This window comes from Cheilinus undulatus, linkage group 11 (assembly GCF_018320785.1).
Source record: "Cheilinus undulatus linkage group 11, ASM1832078v1, whole genome shotgun sequence".
Lineage (NCBI taxonomy): Eukaryota > Metazoa > Chordata > Actinopteri > Labriformes > Labridae > Cheilinus > Cheilinus undulatus.
In genome coordinates this window covers 17,540,958-17,560,728 of record NC_054875.1, presented here as the reverse complement: position 1 = coordinate 17,560,728, position 19,771 = coordinate 17,540,958, and the positions used below count along the sequence as shown (strand labels likewise).

Genomic DNA, 19,771 nt, shown 5'->3' with positions numbered 1-19,771 from the left:
ACAAGGTTTTGCAATGCCATGCCATACCCTGTGGACAGCACTTGCTTGGGGCCAATTTCATCCTACAACAGGATAATGACCCAAAACACATCTCCAAAATGTCTACGAAATATTTAAAGAATAAGCAGTCAGCCAGAATTCTGACTGTAATGGAGTGGCTAGCAAAGTCTTTAGATCTGAACCCTATTGAGCTGTTGAGGGAGCAGCTTAACTGTGTGGTATGAAGGAAGACTCCATCAAGCCAATCCATCTTGTGGGAGATGCTCCATGAAGCATTGGGTGAAATCTTATCAGATTACCTTGAAAACTGACAACTAGAATGCCTAAGGTCTGCACGGCTATAATTGCTGCAGGTTTTTTTTTCTATGAAGGCAGAGTTTAAAGAACATTTGAGATGTCTCAACTGTTGCACAGCTACATGAGCAAAGGCTTCCATATCAACTGGTGGAAGAGGCTCCATGTTCGTTCTTAATAATGCTTGGCCCTCTGTAACACCCACGTGTGCCTGGTGGCAGAGGCACTTAGTGATCAATTTCAAGGGGGTGCAGATGACATGAGACAGCAGTGTGCTTCCCTCTGGGGTCACCACTTTCCCATATCAACACAAGCACAGGGTCAGTCTCCAAACTACACCCCTCTCCTCTCTCCCCGCCCTGGACTCTTTCTCTCTCAGTCTATTCCTCCACCTGCTCCTGAGAGACACACTCATTGTCCCTATGGCTATAAACACTTCATTGAGCATGTGGCAGCCCTGTGTTCCTCAAAGCCCTTCCCAGCCCTCCCATTGGCCCACGGACTGTGAGAAACTCCAACAAGCCCAAGACCCACACATTCATATGGAGATTTGGGTGTATAAATAGGGTCGATGCAGAGGAGAAGGCAGCTCAGATTCAGCTGGCTCTTCAGACTGGACAAGAACACTTTCTACAGCTTTACAGCAATGGCACCCACTGTCTTTGGTCAAGCAAGCTATTCTAAAGAACACCTGACTCCTGCTCATAAGGTAAACTTGATATACAAATTTCCAAATAATAACCAAGCCTCTCAGTGATCTGTGTCAGCAATATTTTTAAATGTATTTTTTTCTAAATTGTTTTCCTTTTCTTTTCTTCAGCTGAGAAAGCCAATGGTGGAGAAACTGCGCAGAGACCGGATCAACACCAGCATTGAGCAGCTAAAATCTCTACTGGGTCCAGAGTTTCTCAGGCAGCAGCCCGACTCAAAGCAAGAGAAAGCGGACATCTTGGAGATGGCTGTGTCTTACCTAAGCAACTGGCAGAAGCAGAAGCAGCATCAGCAGACAGGATTGAACCCTGGCTTGATGACAGCCAGTAATGGCTACTCTCACTGTGTGCAGGAGGCCATCAACTTCCTGTCCCACTGCGATGTCCAGACTCATGCCCACAGATGGCTACTGGGCCACTTCCAGGGTTTGCAGGTGTCCAGCGTGCCCTCCACCCTCTCTCCACCTGGCTCTCCGCTACATCAGATCAGCTCCAGCAAAGGCCAGAGTCAGGCCAGTGGAGCTCTGTGGAGGCCGTGGTAGGATAAAGGCAAAATCCCCTGAACACAGGAAGAAAGAGAACTAAATCTATGAATGTCATGGACAGAGAGTTGGGGCCCATTGTGGTCTGTTTGCTTTTGCTTTGACAGAAGATTCTGCATAATTGTTTTTATGAGTTTAGCAAATGAGCACAATGTGCTGGTATTTCTTGGGAAGAACTGAAATGATTCAGCTTTTACTGAATATCCACACCATGTGTAAAGTGTTATAAACTTTATTATTTAGATATTTTACCATGTAAATATGTTTATTGTTCCCCTGGGGGAAAATTTTTGTTTGTTTTGCAAACAAACGGAATTATAATTTAAAATCCAAATTGGGTTGAAATTATAAAAGTTTCTGAGATACTGTTTGATTTCTGTTTAAATAACTGCATATTTATGATGCTGTGTATTACTACATGATTTTTATCAGCTCTGTGTTAATTAATGAATACCCTCAAACAATGGATTCAATGAATCTACTTGTACTGTAAATCTTAATATGATTATAATGAACTTAGACTGCATACATGTATCCATGTGTGAAGTGTGACTGTTGGATTAAAGTGTTTAGTCTGACACTATAATAGATGTTTTTTCATCTTTAAAGTGATACCTTTTATAAAGGTTTTTTTAATTACACAAATGTTTGTAAAATAAAAGCTTGTATTGCCTCCATAAGTTTGTCTCAAACTTGAGAAAAATAAATTAAAAGCTTCATGTGAAGTTTTGCATATATAAACAAATGTTGTCTTGGACATTTTCTTTAAAGAAAATGTGACAATAAACTATCTATCTATCTATCTATCTATCTATCTATCTATCTATCTATCTATCTATCTATCTATCTATCTATCTATCTATCTATCGTTAACTGATAGTTAATTGTCTGTTGCTTAGCTTTGGTTAGATTGGTTAGTTTGGTAATCTTAAGTAAGAGCATCCAATTAATGTGCTTTGTTCAAGGGAAAACATAATAAAATCAAGGTTGATAAAGAGATAATCTTTAAAATATCTTTGCATTACCAAGTCAACAATTTGTAGTTGGAAAATGTATCATAATTGGTGAAGGAGTACTTGAGAGTTGCATTAGACCCAAATAAGAGTATTGCACATCAAAATTGTATCCTATACATCATATATCCTCTTTTACCAATTACAATATTAATAATGATAAGAAGCGGAACCCATAATACAAAGAAATGTAGCATGGGTTATTGATCTACTGGTACAAATCATCAAATGCCCCCTTCTTATTTCTGCAGGAGAATTTACAATACCCCACAAAACTGTGTAAAAACATTATATATCATTAAGAATAATTTCTTAAAGAACTGCCAGTGGTTGATTTTTTTTTTTTTTGTATGAATCAGCCATGTGTCCATCAGTATTTCCCACAGCATCCATTATCACACCATATCTGTCTCTGCTGGTGCTAAGATGCCTAAAAAAGGGAAAACCGGGGTATGAGGACATCCACATATGCCACGTCCCACTTCTGTTGTGGCGGTAATGGCCCGCTGTCTAGTGTAACTTCAATTATGTCTCAAGTGCCACAAAAGTATTTCACAACTATTTGTGTGTGTGTAGAAGTTGTGGAGAGTGTGGCATTCCTGGGACTTTCTCAGGGTCTAGTTGGCCTGGCCAGATGGTCTGAATGAAGCAGCATCCCCCTCCCCCTTCAACAAGAGATCAAACACCATAGCTAATGGGATGTGTAACAAGACACACTTCTATTGTTCACGTTTTGGGGCCAATGAATAGGCACAGAGTGTGGGAAACAGGAGATACGGCACTCACAGTGAGATGGCTGATGGGACGCCCCTCTGTTCTGCAGCAAGCCTGAGCAATGTAAGACTTTATGGCAGGAATTCAGAGCTCCCAGGCTGCTGGTAGGAGGGGGGCTCATCTTCATGTAGTGCACACAAAGCTTATGAAAAGGCACAAATTCACACAAATATATGGTGGCAATAAAAAAAGTGGAGAAAACAGAGAATAAAGGCAGACTGAAAAATGGACAGGTTCTGTTTCCCAATGCTCTTAATTAATGATAAGAGAGCATAAGAGCTAAATGAAAACATTGGAGGAGTGTTTATGAAACTGTTCACACACATACACACAAAGCAAGAAAATAGCTGTTGACAGAGTGGGTTTTCTTACTTTTAATAGCAACTAGCAATGATGCAGGCGTGGGCTTCGGACTTGGACGAAAAAGACAGAAGGGTGTAAAGGGTCCAAATGTCAGAGGGACCCAACAAGCTTAAAAAATAGGCTTAGATGTGTGGAGTGGGTCATACAGGTCCAGAATGTTGTGCAACACTGTGGATGCAGGTGTCTTATCAGAAATTTAAATAACTGACTGCAACACAGATGTATCAGTGGATCATGCAGCAGTAAAGAGTGGTGCAGTAATATAGCATTACAGAAGCCAAATAAAACCAATATGCATGCTCGGCCTCGTATGAGTGAGTAAAACTGACAATTTTTAATAGTAATAGACAATCCTACAAGCATGTTTCAGAGCCAACAATCATTTCACCAATATTCAAGTATAGAAAACAAGGCCTGTGCTTTTCAAGATGTTGATTTTTAAGTTTATACTTCTAGTATCATTTTTTACTAGCCTGATGTAAACTCAAAGTAGATATCAGTCTTAACTGATGAAAGCTTAATTTATTTCTGCTGTGGCATTTTACCTTCGATCAAATGAAAACTATAAGTGATTTTTTTTTCTTTAAAACTTGTGCCTGAAATGACAATTTAAAGGTCAGCAAAGACTGGCCAGACAAATCACTTTGTGGCTGTCGCTGTAGTTGACTTGACAGATGGACAGAGACACAGTGCTTCAGGGTCTTTTTTCCTGCAGCAAAAGGTCAATTAACATTCCCAGAGGAGCATTGGAAGTAGCATGGTTTGTAGCTCATCAGCTCTCATGTTGGGGACCGGTGGGAAACTAGAGAGACTGGACTACTCACACTGCACCCACAAGGCTAGCTTCACATCTGGGGACAGCCATTAATGGAGGCTCTCAGAGGCAAACTGCCAGTCTGCCTGTAATAAAACTAACTTGACACTAATTCAACGTAATCCCTTCAAAGAGGCACATGGAGACCCTTGGGGGGGTTAAGACAAGAGCTTGTGATGGAAGGTTGCTTGCAACTTTTTCTTTTTTCTTTTTTTTTTTTTTTTTTTTTTTTCAAAAGACTTATAAGTTGACCAGCATGTGTTTTGAAGACTCACAATATGAATCAAACTGTTACAGTTGGTATGGAACAGGGACATCACTAGGATTGAAAAACAGAGTGGGCTTAGCCTCAAGGGTTGCAGATAATGCTTGGCATATAGTTTGCACCAAATTTTTTTATCCACATCTTAAAATGCTTAATTACTTAATTTATTACCAGTTGTAGAGCATTTATCAGGACCTTTGATCTGGCTCACTCTCTTTTTCCTTAGAAGACTATCCTTTCCTGAGCTTTGAGGAGGTCTTCCTGTTTTCTAATTACACCCTGAGTGAGTTTATGAGTTGGTATTTGAAAGTCTATATGTTGGCATGACTTCATGGTAAAGATGTTGGAAAACATCCATTTATGCATTTAGTAAAATATAAATGTGGTATGTAATATCTAAAAATGTATATATTTTCCTTTCTTTCTTCTTTCAGGCTGTTCATGCTTTCCAAATAAAATTATTAGGTTTATTTCTGCCTGATATTTCTCTATGTGTCTGAAGACAGTCTATACCAGTGGTACTCAACCTTATTTTACCCAAGAGCCATGTTGTTTAAAAATACTTTTGTGAGAGCCACATCCCAAAATCGTGGATGTAAGGAAGATCCATAGATCAGCTGATCCATAGTTGAAATAAAATGAAACAGTGAGTTGTTGGATTATTCTGTAATTAAATTGGATGCAATAGGCCACATAAAAATGTCTCTATGGTGTCAGAAGAAAGGATATGCTACTGATGATGAGCATATATTTTTTATTTATATATCGAATGTGCATTTCATCCGTATCTCGAACGTGCATTCTAGTCGTATCTCGAACGTGCGTTTTATTCGTGTCTCGTACGTGCGATTTCTCAGTATCTCGCACGCGTGTTTTATTCATATCTCGTGCGCGTGATTGCTCTGTATCTCGCGCATGCGTTTTTGTATCTCGCTTGTGCAATTTACTTCTGTAAATTATCCTCAAAGTACCGCCCGCCTCTTTTGTGAAGGAAAAGGCCAGTCTCATGGACAGAGAGCATCTTATCAACATTTTCTTTCATTTAGGTATAACTCACAAAGAGATACTTTATAGCTTAGCCACATATGGTGTTATTTTGAGTAGGAGACACCTAATCAGGATCCTTAAAGCACAGCGACTTTGCCGTCGGCGATATTCGGACTTGCAGGAAGTGATTATATTATTAACGAGCAGTTAAGAGGCCCTGGGAGACACCACGGTTACAGATGGATGTATTGAAATGTCTGATACATGGACTTAAGGTACGCAAGGAAGATGTCAGATTAATACTTTCAAAGCTTAATCCTGTGGGTACCCTTGCGCAATGGAGGCAACGACTAAATAGGAGGCAGTACTTTTCTGAGGGACCAAATTTAATCTGGCATATAGATTCATATGACAAGCTTAAACCATATGGCATACGTGTACACGGGTGCATTGATGGGTTTTCGAGAAAAATCCTCTGGTTGAGAGCAGCCTGGACGAGCAGTGATCTTCATGTGATTGGTGGCTACTTTGTTGAAGCCATGGAACAAATTGGGGGAAGCCCAAGGATTGTCCGCACAGACCAAGGAACAGAAAACGTTGTTGTTCATGATATCCAGGTACTGGATGTATTTAACAGCAGAAAGATCTCATTGTAAAAATACTCTGAAAAAGTCCTGTATTCAATATCTGACTTGAATAAATACCTTCTTCTCTGAGATACATTGATGTAAATACATAGTATCAAGAAAAGGAAGTAATTACAGGGAAATTACCTACTTAATTACAGCTCTTGAGTAAATATACCTAATGGGCTCTATGCACGAACTGCTTCCGCATTTGGCATTAGACCGCTCCCACATTTCCAGTCGGGAGAAGAGAATGGGGTATGATGGCGAAATCGTTGCGGTTTACTCGCTGTTTGTATGAGTTACCTGAGCTTACTGTCATTGACAAGTTAAATTTAGCTGAAGATGTACATTGCAGCACACAGCAACGATGTCCAGAAGTGCTTTTAACCTGTTTTTGAAACATCATTTTTGGATGCCAAGCGATGATGTAGAGTAAACACAAACAACAATCAAAACAAACAAAAAAAAAACAATGAAATGGACAAATTAAGGCAGTATAGGAGGGTTTAGATTCTGTTTTGGCCTAGCACGTATCGTTAGGCGGAAGTTGAGAACCGGAAATACGCCACCCCCTGCCGTGCATAGAGCCCATTACTTTCCACCACTATTCAGGTACTCATGCGTCGCAACTGTGTGGACAGCAGAGCAGCTGAGCTCAGCTACATTGGGGGACCAAGCACTGCTAACCAAAGAATGGAAAGTTGGTGGGATGTCATGCACAAGGAAGGCATCGAGTATTGGATCCAGGTGCTGGGAGAGCTGAAGGACCAAGGCCTGTTCACTGGGGATTTCCTGGACAACATCGTTTCACCCTGCCTCATTCTGCAGCTTTGGTTTCCTGTTTCTGCTCTTTTGACCGTTTTTATTATCAGCAGTACATTAAAGATCAAGTAAAACACCCACATTTGGACAAGTTTCACTAGATGTTACGTTATCTCAACATGTGATCCGTGTGTGTGTGGGTGACTGATGACCGACGACGCGTATCGCAATGATCATCATTAAATATAAGTGTGGGAGAGCATGGGCAGGAAGCAACTGAAGAAACTTGTTAAAACGAGGACAGAAGAAGCTTAATTTTGAACACAAAACAGCACACCTCAATGAATGAGCTTAATGAGCTGAAAAGATGCAACACCAGCTGACTTCCCTCTGCTCTCTTTTGCGTGCGTCCTCCGTTGCATGCACCTGACAATAATACTACACGGATTTAAAGGAAATAAAAGTTTCATTTAGACTTGGCACTAAAGAGCCACAGGTGACTGGAGAGCCATAGGTTGAGTATCGCTGCCCTATACATTAGGCAAAAAGTAACATAATGGTGTTGTGCATTCCTTAATTAATTTTGTTATGAAAACCAGGACATTTTCATCACTTTATAAAAAACAACCAGGACGGCCAGCACAGGACGTGAAACAGGACATGTCCTGGGAAAACAGGACTTTTGGTCACCCTAGTATAGATGTGAAAGGGTAACAGGAAGTAAAGCACTAGTAACCAGAAAAGGAGGCAGAGCTTATAATTAGAGGCTGAAGGGTCTGGGTCTCTCTTCCTGCATTCAGACCTGAGCACACCTGAGTGAGCAGCTGAGGCCAGCCTTTGTCTGTCCGCCCTTGATTTGGTAGGCTCAATTTTGTTTGAAAGTATGTTTTAAATCATGATCTAAATGCTGAAATTGTTGCCTCATGAAATATATCTTTTAAACTATAATGCTAACTTAAATAAAGCTTTGTAAAACATTTTTATCAGGTTTTCCATGTTTGGTGAGGGACATCCTCTTGTGAGTGATTGCTTAGGCTAATCAGCCAAGAAAGAAGGTATTTTGTAGCAGTTACAACATATTTCAGTCCAATTCTAGTATCAGTCCCTTTTGATTAAAAATTAACGTAACCTTTTTTTTTTTTTTTAAAGATTTATTTTTGGCCTTTTTGTGATAGGACAGTGAATAGAGTTGGAAACGGAGGAGGGCTGGGAGAGACATGCAGGAAATGGTGCCACGGGCAGGATTTGAACCTGGGTCACCTGCGTCCATGGTGCATGCCTTAGCCACTTGACTACCAGCGCACCCAAACATAGTTCTTTTTTAAACTAATAGATTCCAGCCACCTGCCTGGCAGCAGCTAGTGTGGGGAAACTATAACCCAGTCCTTCAAGGTATATGTACATTTTTAAAATGCAGATGTTGTGCATATATTAATTGTAAAAGCCTTTTCTTGTATTTTAATATGTTTGTTTGTTTGTTTTAGTTTGTACAGACATTACCAGAGGAGCCAACCACTGTTTTTCCCAAACTGGTTTTAGTTTATTGTACCTTAGTGTTAGATTGGGCCTTTATTAGTACATTTTCTGCTGGACTTATTGCTGTGTTGGGAGAGAGGGCCTAAGAGCAGCCATTTTGCATGTGTGTGTTTTATTGAGTGTTGTGAACCATTTTGATCTGTTGTGAGCAAATTCCACAACTCTTATTTGGCTTAAATTATTTGTAGTGGTAATCTCTCTATTATTTGCATTTCTTTGCTACCTCTTTTGGTGTGCACAATCATGCTTTAAGCTTTAAACCTCTCCCTCCCACTGCAGACTGGTCCAATGGTGAATGTTTATGGGACAATGTCACATATGCAATACAAGACTAATAGGACAAGTCAACTCATCTACCTCTTGCATAAAATAATGTTGTAAATACCTAGTCTTACAGAATCTTATTAAAATCTGTTGGATTTTCCTTAATTTCAGTCTCTTGTTCTGATTGACTCAAGGATTTTTGTGTGTTGGACAGTCTCACTTGGTCACATAAACAAACTCCCACTCTGACATGACAGGACTCAGACACGACTCAGGCTGTACTCAACTAGCGCACCTTTTGCTACTGCTCTCTCTCTCACTCTTGCTCACCCCACCCACACATACACACACAGCCATTCACAGATAGACATATGCTACTAGTATAACACAGGGATTGTTGCTCCACCGTCACTGTGTAAAAATAACACTGTGCTGCTGTGTTCATCTTTCTCTGTGTTGTTCAGGGAACATGACAAGGCTTGGACTCTGGCTAGACGCTCTGGCAGAGCAGAGCAGATTGGCTTACTTTTAGACAACTTAGAAACAAATCTACATCCTCACTGCAAAAAGCAAAAGCAAATTATCATATGGAAATAATGTTGAGCACCTCTTCAAATCCATCAAAATTCTGGAAAGCAGTTAATATAAGTAAAAATAACTCCTCAAATACAGTTCCTTCCTACATTAAAAAAATGACTGCTTAATAGATAAAACTGCAGAGATCTGTCTTTTCTTCAATGAACACTTTGCTGCTGCTGATAATCAATTTGACATGGTGTACCCAGGAACTTCTGTTAGTAGTCAGCCTCCCACTCATGCTAAAACAGTAAACAGTACCTCTATATTCACACTGCAGGCCCTCTCATCCTCTGCTATGAGGGAGGCTCTTCTAGCCATTGCAAAAGGAGAGGACAATCTTAAACCATACTTTTTAAAACCTCTGCGCCTCTCATTGCTGAACAAGTCAGTTATCTGTTCAATCTCTCAATTAATACTGGAGTCATCCCTCAGGTCTGGTAAACAGCTCATGATGCTCCTTTACACAAAGGTGGTGATAGAAATAGTTGTAATAGTTATCGGCCAATCTCAAAACTGTCCTGGTCTTGCAAAAATCCTGGAGTCATTAATCAGTATTCAGCTCCAATCATTCCTCTCAACAAACTGTATTTTAAGCCCACACCAGTTCAGTTTCAGAGCCAAACACAGCACTGTATCTGCCACTACATTAGTTGTCAACAATATTGTGTCTGCCATAGATAAAGGGAGATTCTGTGCTGCTCTGTTTGTTGACCTCACCAAAGAATCCGACACTGATCATACTGTTCTTCTGCAGAGGTTAAGTAATGTTGGCTTTGATGACATGTCTTTAAAATGGTTTCAAAACTATCTGTCAAACAGGCAACAGTGGTTGAGTTTAAGAAATGTTCACTTTCCATATTCAACTCTATCAAAGGAGATCCCTCAAGGTTCAGTCTTGGGCCTCGTACTCTTCACAATCTATATCAATAACATTACATCTGTTTTATCACACTGTAATACCCACCTTTACGCTGATGACACGGTTCTTTGCTGCTTCGCTAACACTGCTCAACTGGCCACTGACAAACTGAAACATGCACTCTTCAATCTGAAATTGATTTTGAACCCAGATAAAACTAAATATATGCTTTTCACTCAATCCAGAGATCGGATCGAGTCGATGACAGTACTTCACACATTACAACTCTGGAAGGCCACAATATAGAAAGAGTCACTCAGTATAAATATCTCGGTATCTGGCTGGATCAACAATTCACATTCAAATCTCACATCAACTCACTTGTTACGAAATTAAGACAGAAATTAGGTTATTTATACAGACACAGAACTAATTTCCCTCTTTCTTGTTGAAAGCAAGTTATTGAAGCCACCTTTTTGTCAGTTTTAGAATATGGAGATGTGATCTACAGGCATGCTACAGCTGGCTCACTTAAACCACTAGACTAAGTGTATCATTCTGCCCTAAGATTCATTACTGGTGACAGTTACTCAACTCACCACTGCATCCTGTATGACAAAGTGGGCTGGCCCTCATTATCAGTTAGACAAGACAGTCATTGGTTACTTTTTATTTAGAAAGCTCTGTCTTGACATCTGCCGTTATACCTCACCTCTTTATTGAACGTGTCCACCAGCCATTATCAAAGTCGTTCAAGTTACTGGATAATGCTTGAAGTTCAAAGAGCAAACACTAAAATTGGAGAAACATCTTTCAGCTTTTGTGCAGCCCACACTTGGAATACTTCACAGCAAACACTAAAACTAATTTCAGTTATTAACATGGACAGTTTCAAAACATGATAAAGAACTACTATGTACATGTTTGTGACTGTTTTAAACTGTGCTCTACTTCCTGTGCCTATTCTTTAGTATCTATGTCTATTTGCATTTGTGTTTCTTTCTCTTTGCTTATTTATTGTCTTGCATTTGTTTTAATGTACTCTCGATGTCATTGCAAATGAGAGCATGCTCTCCATGGCATCTCGAGATTAAATAAAGGTTGAATGAATGAACCATGTGTACTGGTTGCCCATGCTAGTTTTCACTGCATCCTGAGTCTTAATCCGCACTATACATCTGATATGTTTACTGCACATTCCCTGCTTCACTTCTACCCCATGCTGGAAGCCTTGTGACTGTATTAAAGTTGTCCTGGCATCAGAGCAACTCTACCTTAGTGTCACATTAGCAGTTATATTCTAGAGTTTTTTTTTTGGGCCTTAGTTGAGCAGATATTTGATCTGTTTTCACACATGCACTCCTAAATTTCTGTAATATTTCAGGAGCTACAACCCTAAAAAATGTCAGGAATTGCTTGTTCAAATTTGTTCCTCAGATCAGGAGGTTTTCCTTGTTAGAAAAATGGGAGAGGAAAATAAAAGAGGGCCGGCAGAAAAAAATGTCTGGTTAGGTCTGGTTAAAATTAAGCTGTTTATTCACTCATGAAGCTCACCCAGAGAAAAAAACAGGTGTATGACAAAGGTAGCTGACAAGATGTCTGCCACTGCAGCAAAAAACAATGTAAGGCTTTCAGCTTTCCCCCAGCTCAGAAGTAGTTTACAGAAGAATTAATTACAGTCAAACATTTATGTCATCAGCCCGCAACATTTCAATAACCATGCAAAAGATTTGCCATTTGCCTTCCGTTGATTTTTTTTTAAAAAGTAGCATGCATATTAAATAGCTTTCTGTGTCTTCATTGAGTTTTATCAGAAGTGAACAAAAAACATTATTTAGCTGTTTTTGTGTTTTGCGCAATCGACGTTGGGGCTATTTTGTTGATGGACAAACAGACACTAAAGCTCATACTGATGTTGTAACAGTGATATACAGACAAGTTGGGTGAGATAAGCCAGTGGGTAAGTAGATCTGTTCATGGGTATGTCATATGACCATGAATTCAGAAAGTTTCCATCATTTCTATTGAGTTGTGTTAAAGAGAAGCATATAGGAGAAGTGGTAAGTACCTTTTTACACAAAAAAACTGCATTTTGCCATTCAAAATAAATTTTCTACACGTCAGGAATAAAATCCATCCAAGTCTAATATAATATACAGTGCTTAACACATTTATTAGACCACCACCCAAAGTAAGGTTTATGCCACAGCTGCCCTCAATTAACAGCATTGGTAATTACCAAAATCATTTTTTATGTTTCTGCAATGGTTAATACACCAATATGTAGAAGCTCTTTAACCGAAATGACATTTTTATTGCTAAAATATAATTATTGTAGTTATCCATGAATTTTCAAATTTACTGATTCACAAAAAATCTGAAAAATAGTAAAACACATTATTATTTTGTTAGAATTTCGCGCTGTTCTCTTATTGGCAGAAGGACAAAGAGAGCATTAGTTCGGCTTAAATGGTCATTGACCCAAAGTTTATTAAGGATTACTTATAAAGTTTACAAAATGTCACAAATATCACCCATCTGTGTGTCCCAGTGAGCTCTCAGAGCAGAGAGCTCCTGACCTTAATAAGTGTGTCTTTTTATCCTCAGGGGAGGATCCTCCTACACTTCCTGACAAGGAGTCGTCATGTGAATTACGACACTTCCCAGTCCAGTGTGGCCTCCTCAGTGTGTAACAAAGAGTGGTTTCATTTACGTTAACCTTAGCTGTCATCATCACTGTATACAAAAGAGCCACTCACTTGAAACTCTAATCTTAGCAGAGAAAAATATTAACTATATCTAAAAGTACAATGTGTCATCTTGTAATATCTCACAATTGATTCATATGTCAAATTATAGTTATTTAATTGCATTCCTGAACAGAAAAAAATAGTTCTAGTGGTTGAATGTTATGCTTGATTCATTTCTGACTTCTCAGAGAAGCCCAGTGAGCTGGCTCAAATTTGGGTATGAAAAGGTGAATTCAGTTTGAAATTCCTTATTCCTGTTCAAAATGGTAAAACATCGAGAGCTCACTAAAGATGAAAGAGTCGGCATTAAAGCACTTCATGATGCTGGATGGTCTCTGAGACAAATATGACGGGTGGTCTAAATAAATTTGTTAAGCACTGTACATGTTGGTGATTTACTTGTGCATAAAACCATGTATGTAAACTACTTTGATAAAGATTAGGCTGAATTGCTAAACTACACATCATTTTCCAAAATGTTAGCATGGGGGATTGAGCCAGAGGCTATTGGCTAAATTGAGCCAACACCATTAAGTTCAGTTAAGTGTCAGAAATGTAAAATGTATGAACCAGGTTTGAAATTATTCACCTTCAAGTATAACTGATTACAATACACTTGACACATATATCTTTTTATTTCTATATTTTCAGATATTTCTGTACTCAAATCAGACTTTATGATTTTGCCTTTTATATCTTACAGATTATTTCAGTCCTAAGTTATAGCACCACCATCTGGCCAAATTCTCATTTATTTGCATTGAGAAGAGCTGATCTGTATCAAGAACTGATGTCCACTTTCCTCAGTCACTATGATACTTCAGATTATCTTCAGATTATCTTATTTTATTCTATCTGATTTTATCTTATCTTATCTTATCTTATCTCATCATGGAACAAAAGAAATAAATTCATATCCATGTGAAGCTGATTTTGAAATAACTGAGGTTCCAGTGATTTCCTATTGATACCAATAGTTTGAGTTTATTTACTTATTTTCTGAAAGCACATTTCAGAATTGAAGGTCATCAAATTAGTTGCAAAAGTTGCCCTCCATGAATCTCTCTTCTTAGGCCAGTCCAGTACAACTTTATTTATACACATGCAACATATCTTGTAACATTTTTATATTAGCAGTTACATGAACCTTGAATTTAAATTTACCATGTAAGCCTCTTTTCTTCTTCTACATCAACTCCATAAGTAAAAGCTTTATTGTTTACTCATAGTATACATTTGAATACAGTTCTGGAAATGGGCAGTTGTGTTCATCTGTGGCTTAAGGACAATAATATAAATTTTGGGCAGGAAGTAGCCCCCAAAGAAGGCCAGGACGCTGAAGAGTATGGCAAACACCTGTGCAGCCATGGTGAAGGGGCCTCGGTTGATGAGGTAGACTGTGAAGAAACTCATCCAAGAGATCATGTACACCATGAGGCTGAAGGTGACACATTTCGCCTCATTGTAGTTAGCTGGCAGGTCTTTGCCCATGTAGCTAAAAGAGAAGCAGAGGATGCTGAGTAATGAAACATAAGCAAGCTCGAAGCCTGAACCTGGTGAGAGGGTGTTGCTGCACTCCAACACAATGCTGTCCTTGTAGAAGTCAAGGTCCTGGTCAGGCACAGGAGGGTTAATGGACACACGGAGAACAGAAATGAAAAAGATAGTGATTGACACTAGGAAAATGGTCAACTCTGGCCCATGTTTTTTGGCCCACTTGTCATAGGCTGGTGGCAGCTTGGATGCAAATTTAAAAATGCAGACAACCTGGAGGGAGCGCACAGTGATGCAGGTCAGGCACACAGTGAAGCTGACAATAAATAGAGGCTGCTTGAGGATGCAAGCCAGGGGAGACGGTGGGCCGAAATGACACAAAGAGCTCATGGCAGCAGCAGTCAGGGCTGCTAGCATCAGGAGGCAAGAACGGCCCCCAGCAGACTTAGACACTGGTGTGTTCAGGTTGAGCAGGAGGATTATTGCAGAGCTGGAAGTCATCAGAAGACAGGAGGCCAGAAAGACAAGCAGTGCAATGGAGAGGGGGTTGTCCCAGGTGAGCAACAAGATAGTCCTGTTTAGGCACTGCTCACTTTGCGGAGGAGACCATTGCTGGGGTGGGCACTTCTGGCAGTTAGTGGGGTCTACGAAAGATACGGTATGAGTTCAGAGAACTTTGATGTGAAAGCTGAAATAACTTTTCTTTGCTCAATGGGATCAAGTGATGAAGTATCAGAAGTAAAGCATGAAATCAAATGTTATAGTCCCAGAGAGAAAGAATTAAGAAACAGCCACTTGTTAACCTATATGTTCTAAAGCAGGGGTTCCCAAACTTTTCATCCCATGATCCCATGAGAATTTGTACACATTTATTACATTTAAGCACAAATCTAAACAGATATGGTTTAATTTTAACTTGAAACAACTTGAAGGGTATTTTAAGATAATGGATAAGATCAACCCCTATAGACCATTTAATTATTTATTTATTTATTTTTTGAAGCATCCCATGACCCCCCTCTTTCATATCTTGCGACCCCCAATTTTTGGAACTACTGTTCTAAGGCGCCGTGACCCATTTTACTGAGGTTTGAATCAGTATTTAAGGCACAGGTGTCAAACTCAAGGCCTGGGAGCCAAATCCGGCCTGTGGAACAGTTAAATCCAGCCTGCAAGATGATCTCATTTTTCTGTTATAACTGGCCTATCAGTATGAGGTCTGCAGATTTCCTCAAGTATAAAATAGTGAACTTATCCTTGATGATTTAAGATATCCTTGTTAAGTCACAAAATCTGAAAAAATAACTAGTAAAAATATTATTAGATAAGAACTCAGGAATGTGGGAAAAGAAATTAATTTGTGTTTTAATTTCACATTTTCAATTTTACATCTCACAATTAGAACTCAAACTTGACTTCTCATATAATATTTTGAGCTTTAAGATTCATAATTCAAATTTTTAAGTCGTATTTTGACCTTTTTAACCAATTATTTTGTATTTTACCTCATATTTTCAACTCCAAACTTTGACCTCTTAATCCCATAGTTTGACCTTTTAGACTCACAATTTAAAACTTTGAATCATATTTTGACTTTTAATTTTATGATTACAACTTTTATTTCATATTTTGGCCTTTGAAACTCATGATTTTGACTTTGCTTCTGATATATTTGCCATTAAAAACATTATTTTTCAATTCAATTTTCATGTTTTGACCTTTTTGAACTAATAAATTTCCTTTTATCAGATTGTGAGCCTTTAAACTCATCTTTTTAATTTTTAAATGTCAGAATCGTTTATCATCAGTGCTTTTTTTTTTCATATTTTATTACTAGTGAAATGAGGTTGACAGTTTATGGTTAAAAAGGTGACCCTGTCAGGTCCTCAAGTTAGTCATGAATTCAGAATCTGGCCCCTGCTGTGATCAAGTTTGACGCTCCTGATTTAAGGTGAGTACTCAGTGCCATCTCCTGGTTTACTTGACACACAGCAGCTGGAAATATTGTTGTAAAGGAGTGATGATCACTTTGCACAACCAGCTTACAAGTACTTAATACAGAAATTCAAAAAGAACAGGAGATTTACAAAATTAAATAAAAAAGAGAATCATGAAATCATCCTCTATACTTTGTCAGTGTGACTGATTGGTTTAGTGGGACATCTGTCTGTCACCTTTGATGCTCCCTGTCTTTTACTAACATTTTTCTTGTCATATTTGTCTTTTGCCTTTATTTGCTCTCATTTTTTGGGATTGCTGTATGCTTCAGATATTTACTCACCTGCACTCATGTTGATGCTGCTAAAAACAATACTGATTGTGTTTAGTATAAGCTTAATATTCCTTCTTCCACCTTTCTTGTTGGGTAATTTGGTAAAATTTCTGTCTCACAAGGAGCAAATAATTCAGAAACACTACTCATACATTTCCCTTTATTTTCTTAATAAATGATATTGTGCTTTCTCTGTGTCTTTATATTACCACTTTGATTGAGGAAGGTGGCAGAGGGACAAGCCTGGCAGTCGAAGCAGCATGTGTGTTGCCCTGTCAGCAGTTTCTTGTGGCCTTTTGGGCAAGGTGGGGAACAGATGGACAATGGAACCTTGAGACATCCAACATAGTGTAGACAATATAGGAATCAGGTATTTAATCAGGTAAACAAAATGAAATTAATATTTTCAGAAAAAAAAAAAATCAAAAACAGATTTAAGATTCACACATAAAATGTTAAAAAATACAGTTTAAATATACCCAACGGGCAAAGATATTCATTAAGTTTGTTACTCTGTCTTTAATATATCTATTTAGTTCAAAAATGCAATAAGTCTTACCTCCCCTGGTTCTACCATGTTATGCCACTCAATTTGGTCAGCATGGACTGTGAGTGACATGGGGTCTGGGCTGAAGGAACCCACCCTTCTGACAGACCATTCTGTTCCCCTCCAAACCCAGGAAATGATGTCATATCCTGTTGGTGGGTCACCATTTATGTCAAAGTAAACAGAGGCATTTTTGAGAGAGAATCGCACCTGTTTGAGCCACCAGAGAAGCTGAGGAGGAGAGGGAAAGGAAACATCAGTGCTTAAAAAATTGGTGATTTTGATCATTTTCTTTCAAGGAAAAAAGTTTACATTTGCTCACCTCCCATGGATCCACTCTCCTTTTTTGGCATGCTCCTGAATCACAATCAAGTGTTTGGTGCAGAGCATGAGCCACAGCATACACCGCCTTATACACATTAAAGGAGGAGGTAATATCATACGTATCAAGAGGAAACTTGTTCCTGGTGAGGCTGTACAGGTCTGTGCTATGCAGGCATGTGTTGCCTGAGCCTACTGTAACATTAGAGTGTTCCTCTGTTTCAGTTTGTTGCACTGAGGCCTCACCTGCCTTTCTCTCAAACTCATCAAAACCAGAAATAGCTGCATATTTGACTGATATACCAATCACAGTGCCAATAGTGTGAATCCCAGGTATCTGTGATATTAGGGAAGATGTTGACCAGTCCTCTGTCCCAATCCACACCTTACCGGTCACATTCCGCTCCAGGATGTATGGAATGAAACCTTTTAGTTTTGACTTGCTGGAGAAGACCACAATGGTGCTGACTCTGGTTTTCAGTAAACCAGTCACTGTGTTCCTCATAGTCTGGACTGTATCAGCGCTGAATGCAGGGATGACTCCTTGGTAAGCAATACAAATACCATAGTCTGGTGCTTGCTTGGACAAGCTCTGCATTCCCTCCAGGCCGTAAGCATTGTCACTGCCTAAGAGAGCGATCCAGGTCCAGTTGAAATGAATCAGAAGCTGGATCATAGCTGCTACCTGGTTCTTATCACTGGGAATGGTGCGAAAAAAGGCTGGATAGAGAAACTTGTTGCTCAGCATTTCATTTGATGCCTCATAAGATATCTATAGGGACAAAAGCATGTGAGAAATTCTGTGTTTTATGAATGCTTTATTTTGACATGTTGAATATGATATATTTCAAGGGCCATAGCATCTTACCTGTGGTATAAGAAAAGCCCCTAGTAGAGCAGCAGGGGTGAAAGATTTGCTGCTGCTGTCTGGGCCGACTACCGCCACTGTCCTCTGGCTGTTGTATGTTGATTCAGTGTCTTTCTCTGTCCTAGATGTAGAGGTGCTGCGGAGGAGCTGCTCTATCACATCCAGTGTGGCCAGGACACTGGCTGACACAGAGCAGATATCATACATCTGGTAACCAAGCTTCACTCCTGGTAAAAGAGGTTGTGGTCCAGTGCTGTTATTGATTTCCTCCACAGCAAATCTCATGGCTTGCAACAGGTGATATCCATGTTTGTTTTGTGCACCTCTAGAAAAGGTTACAAGCATTAATAAATAAATATATTTAAAGTAAAAACTCTAGTCTCGATTATATCTAAACAGTATTTCAGTAGACTGTATTGTATGGGAGTTGTATACTGTTCTGTTCTTACCCATTACATAGACCTAAAGCAGGCAGACCAGCACTTGGTCCTTCAGGGTAGTGTAGGGGAAAGAGTCCAGTGATGGAGAAGTCCCCCTGCAGTCGCATCCCCTCTCCTTTAGAGATGTAATCCAGTTCTCCTTTAGCTAACTGCAGCAGAAGCCAATTTAAGGAGAAAAAAACAGCTCCAAACATGTCCTAACTTTACCTTTTGTTTATTCACAGCTGAGTGTGGTTTGGAAAACAGATCAGGACCTGTTTTTAAAAGGGTGGATTGTTTGAGGGAGGAATGAGAAGACCACTTTGCATCTCCCCGGGAGTGTTTGTGTGAAGTGTATTTGCATTTCTGTTTTGTGTGTGTGACTATGGAGTTATTTCCCATTAAAATGATCTGCTTAAATGTAATAAGCCATGACAATGGAGACCATTGAATGCCCATTAATCCTTGAGAAGTGTCATACAAACAAATGTAGACAACTGAAAACTCACCAACTTAGTGGTTCAGTGCAGATCATTAGTTATGAAACTGTTATGTCAGTTGACTGCAGTGGTCTAATTGGAATTCAGGGGAAAATAGCTAGTTCCTGATTAGTTTTTAAGGATTAGGCCACTGTGCCATTGCTGTCATTCAAAGGATTTAATTTGTGATTTTCTTAAGCTTTAAGCTTGTCCTTGCTGTAGAAACTATG

At 39.2% G+C, this 19,771-nt stretch overlaps 2 protein-coding genes across 2 annotated transcripts; one reads left to right on the top strand and one right to left on the bottom strand.

Moving 5' to 3' along the window:
* Positions 1-900: 900 nt before the first annotated feature.
* Positions 901-1,546, top strand: LOC121517976 (transcription factor HES-5-like). Its single transcript, XM_041800106.1, has 2 exons — positions 901-1,003; positions 1,115-1,546. Exons 1-2 carry the CDS (start codon positions 941-943, stop codon positions 1,544-1,546), a joined length of 495 nt encoding a protein of 164 aa, XP_041656040.1. The 5' UTR covers positions 901-940.
* Positions 1,547-14,353: 12,807 nt separating this feature from the next.
* On the bottom strand, positions 14,354-19,277 carry LOC121518032 (taste receptor type 1 member 1). The gene is made up of 6 exons (XM_041800201.1): positions 19,093-19,277; positions 18,644-18,968; positions 17,777-18,547; positions 17,467-17,685; positions 17,117-17,237; positions 14,354-15,279 (listed from the first exon to the last, which is right to left on the bottom strand). Exons 1-6 carry the CDS (start codon positions 19,275-19,277, stop codon positions 14,354-14,356), a joined length of 2,547 nt encoding a protein of 848 aa, XP_041656135.1.
* Positions 19,278-19,771: the final 494 nt, after the last annotated feature.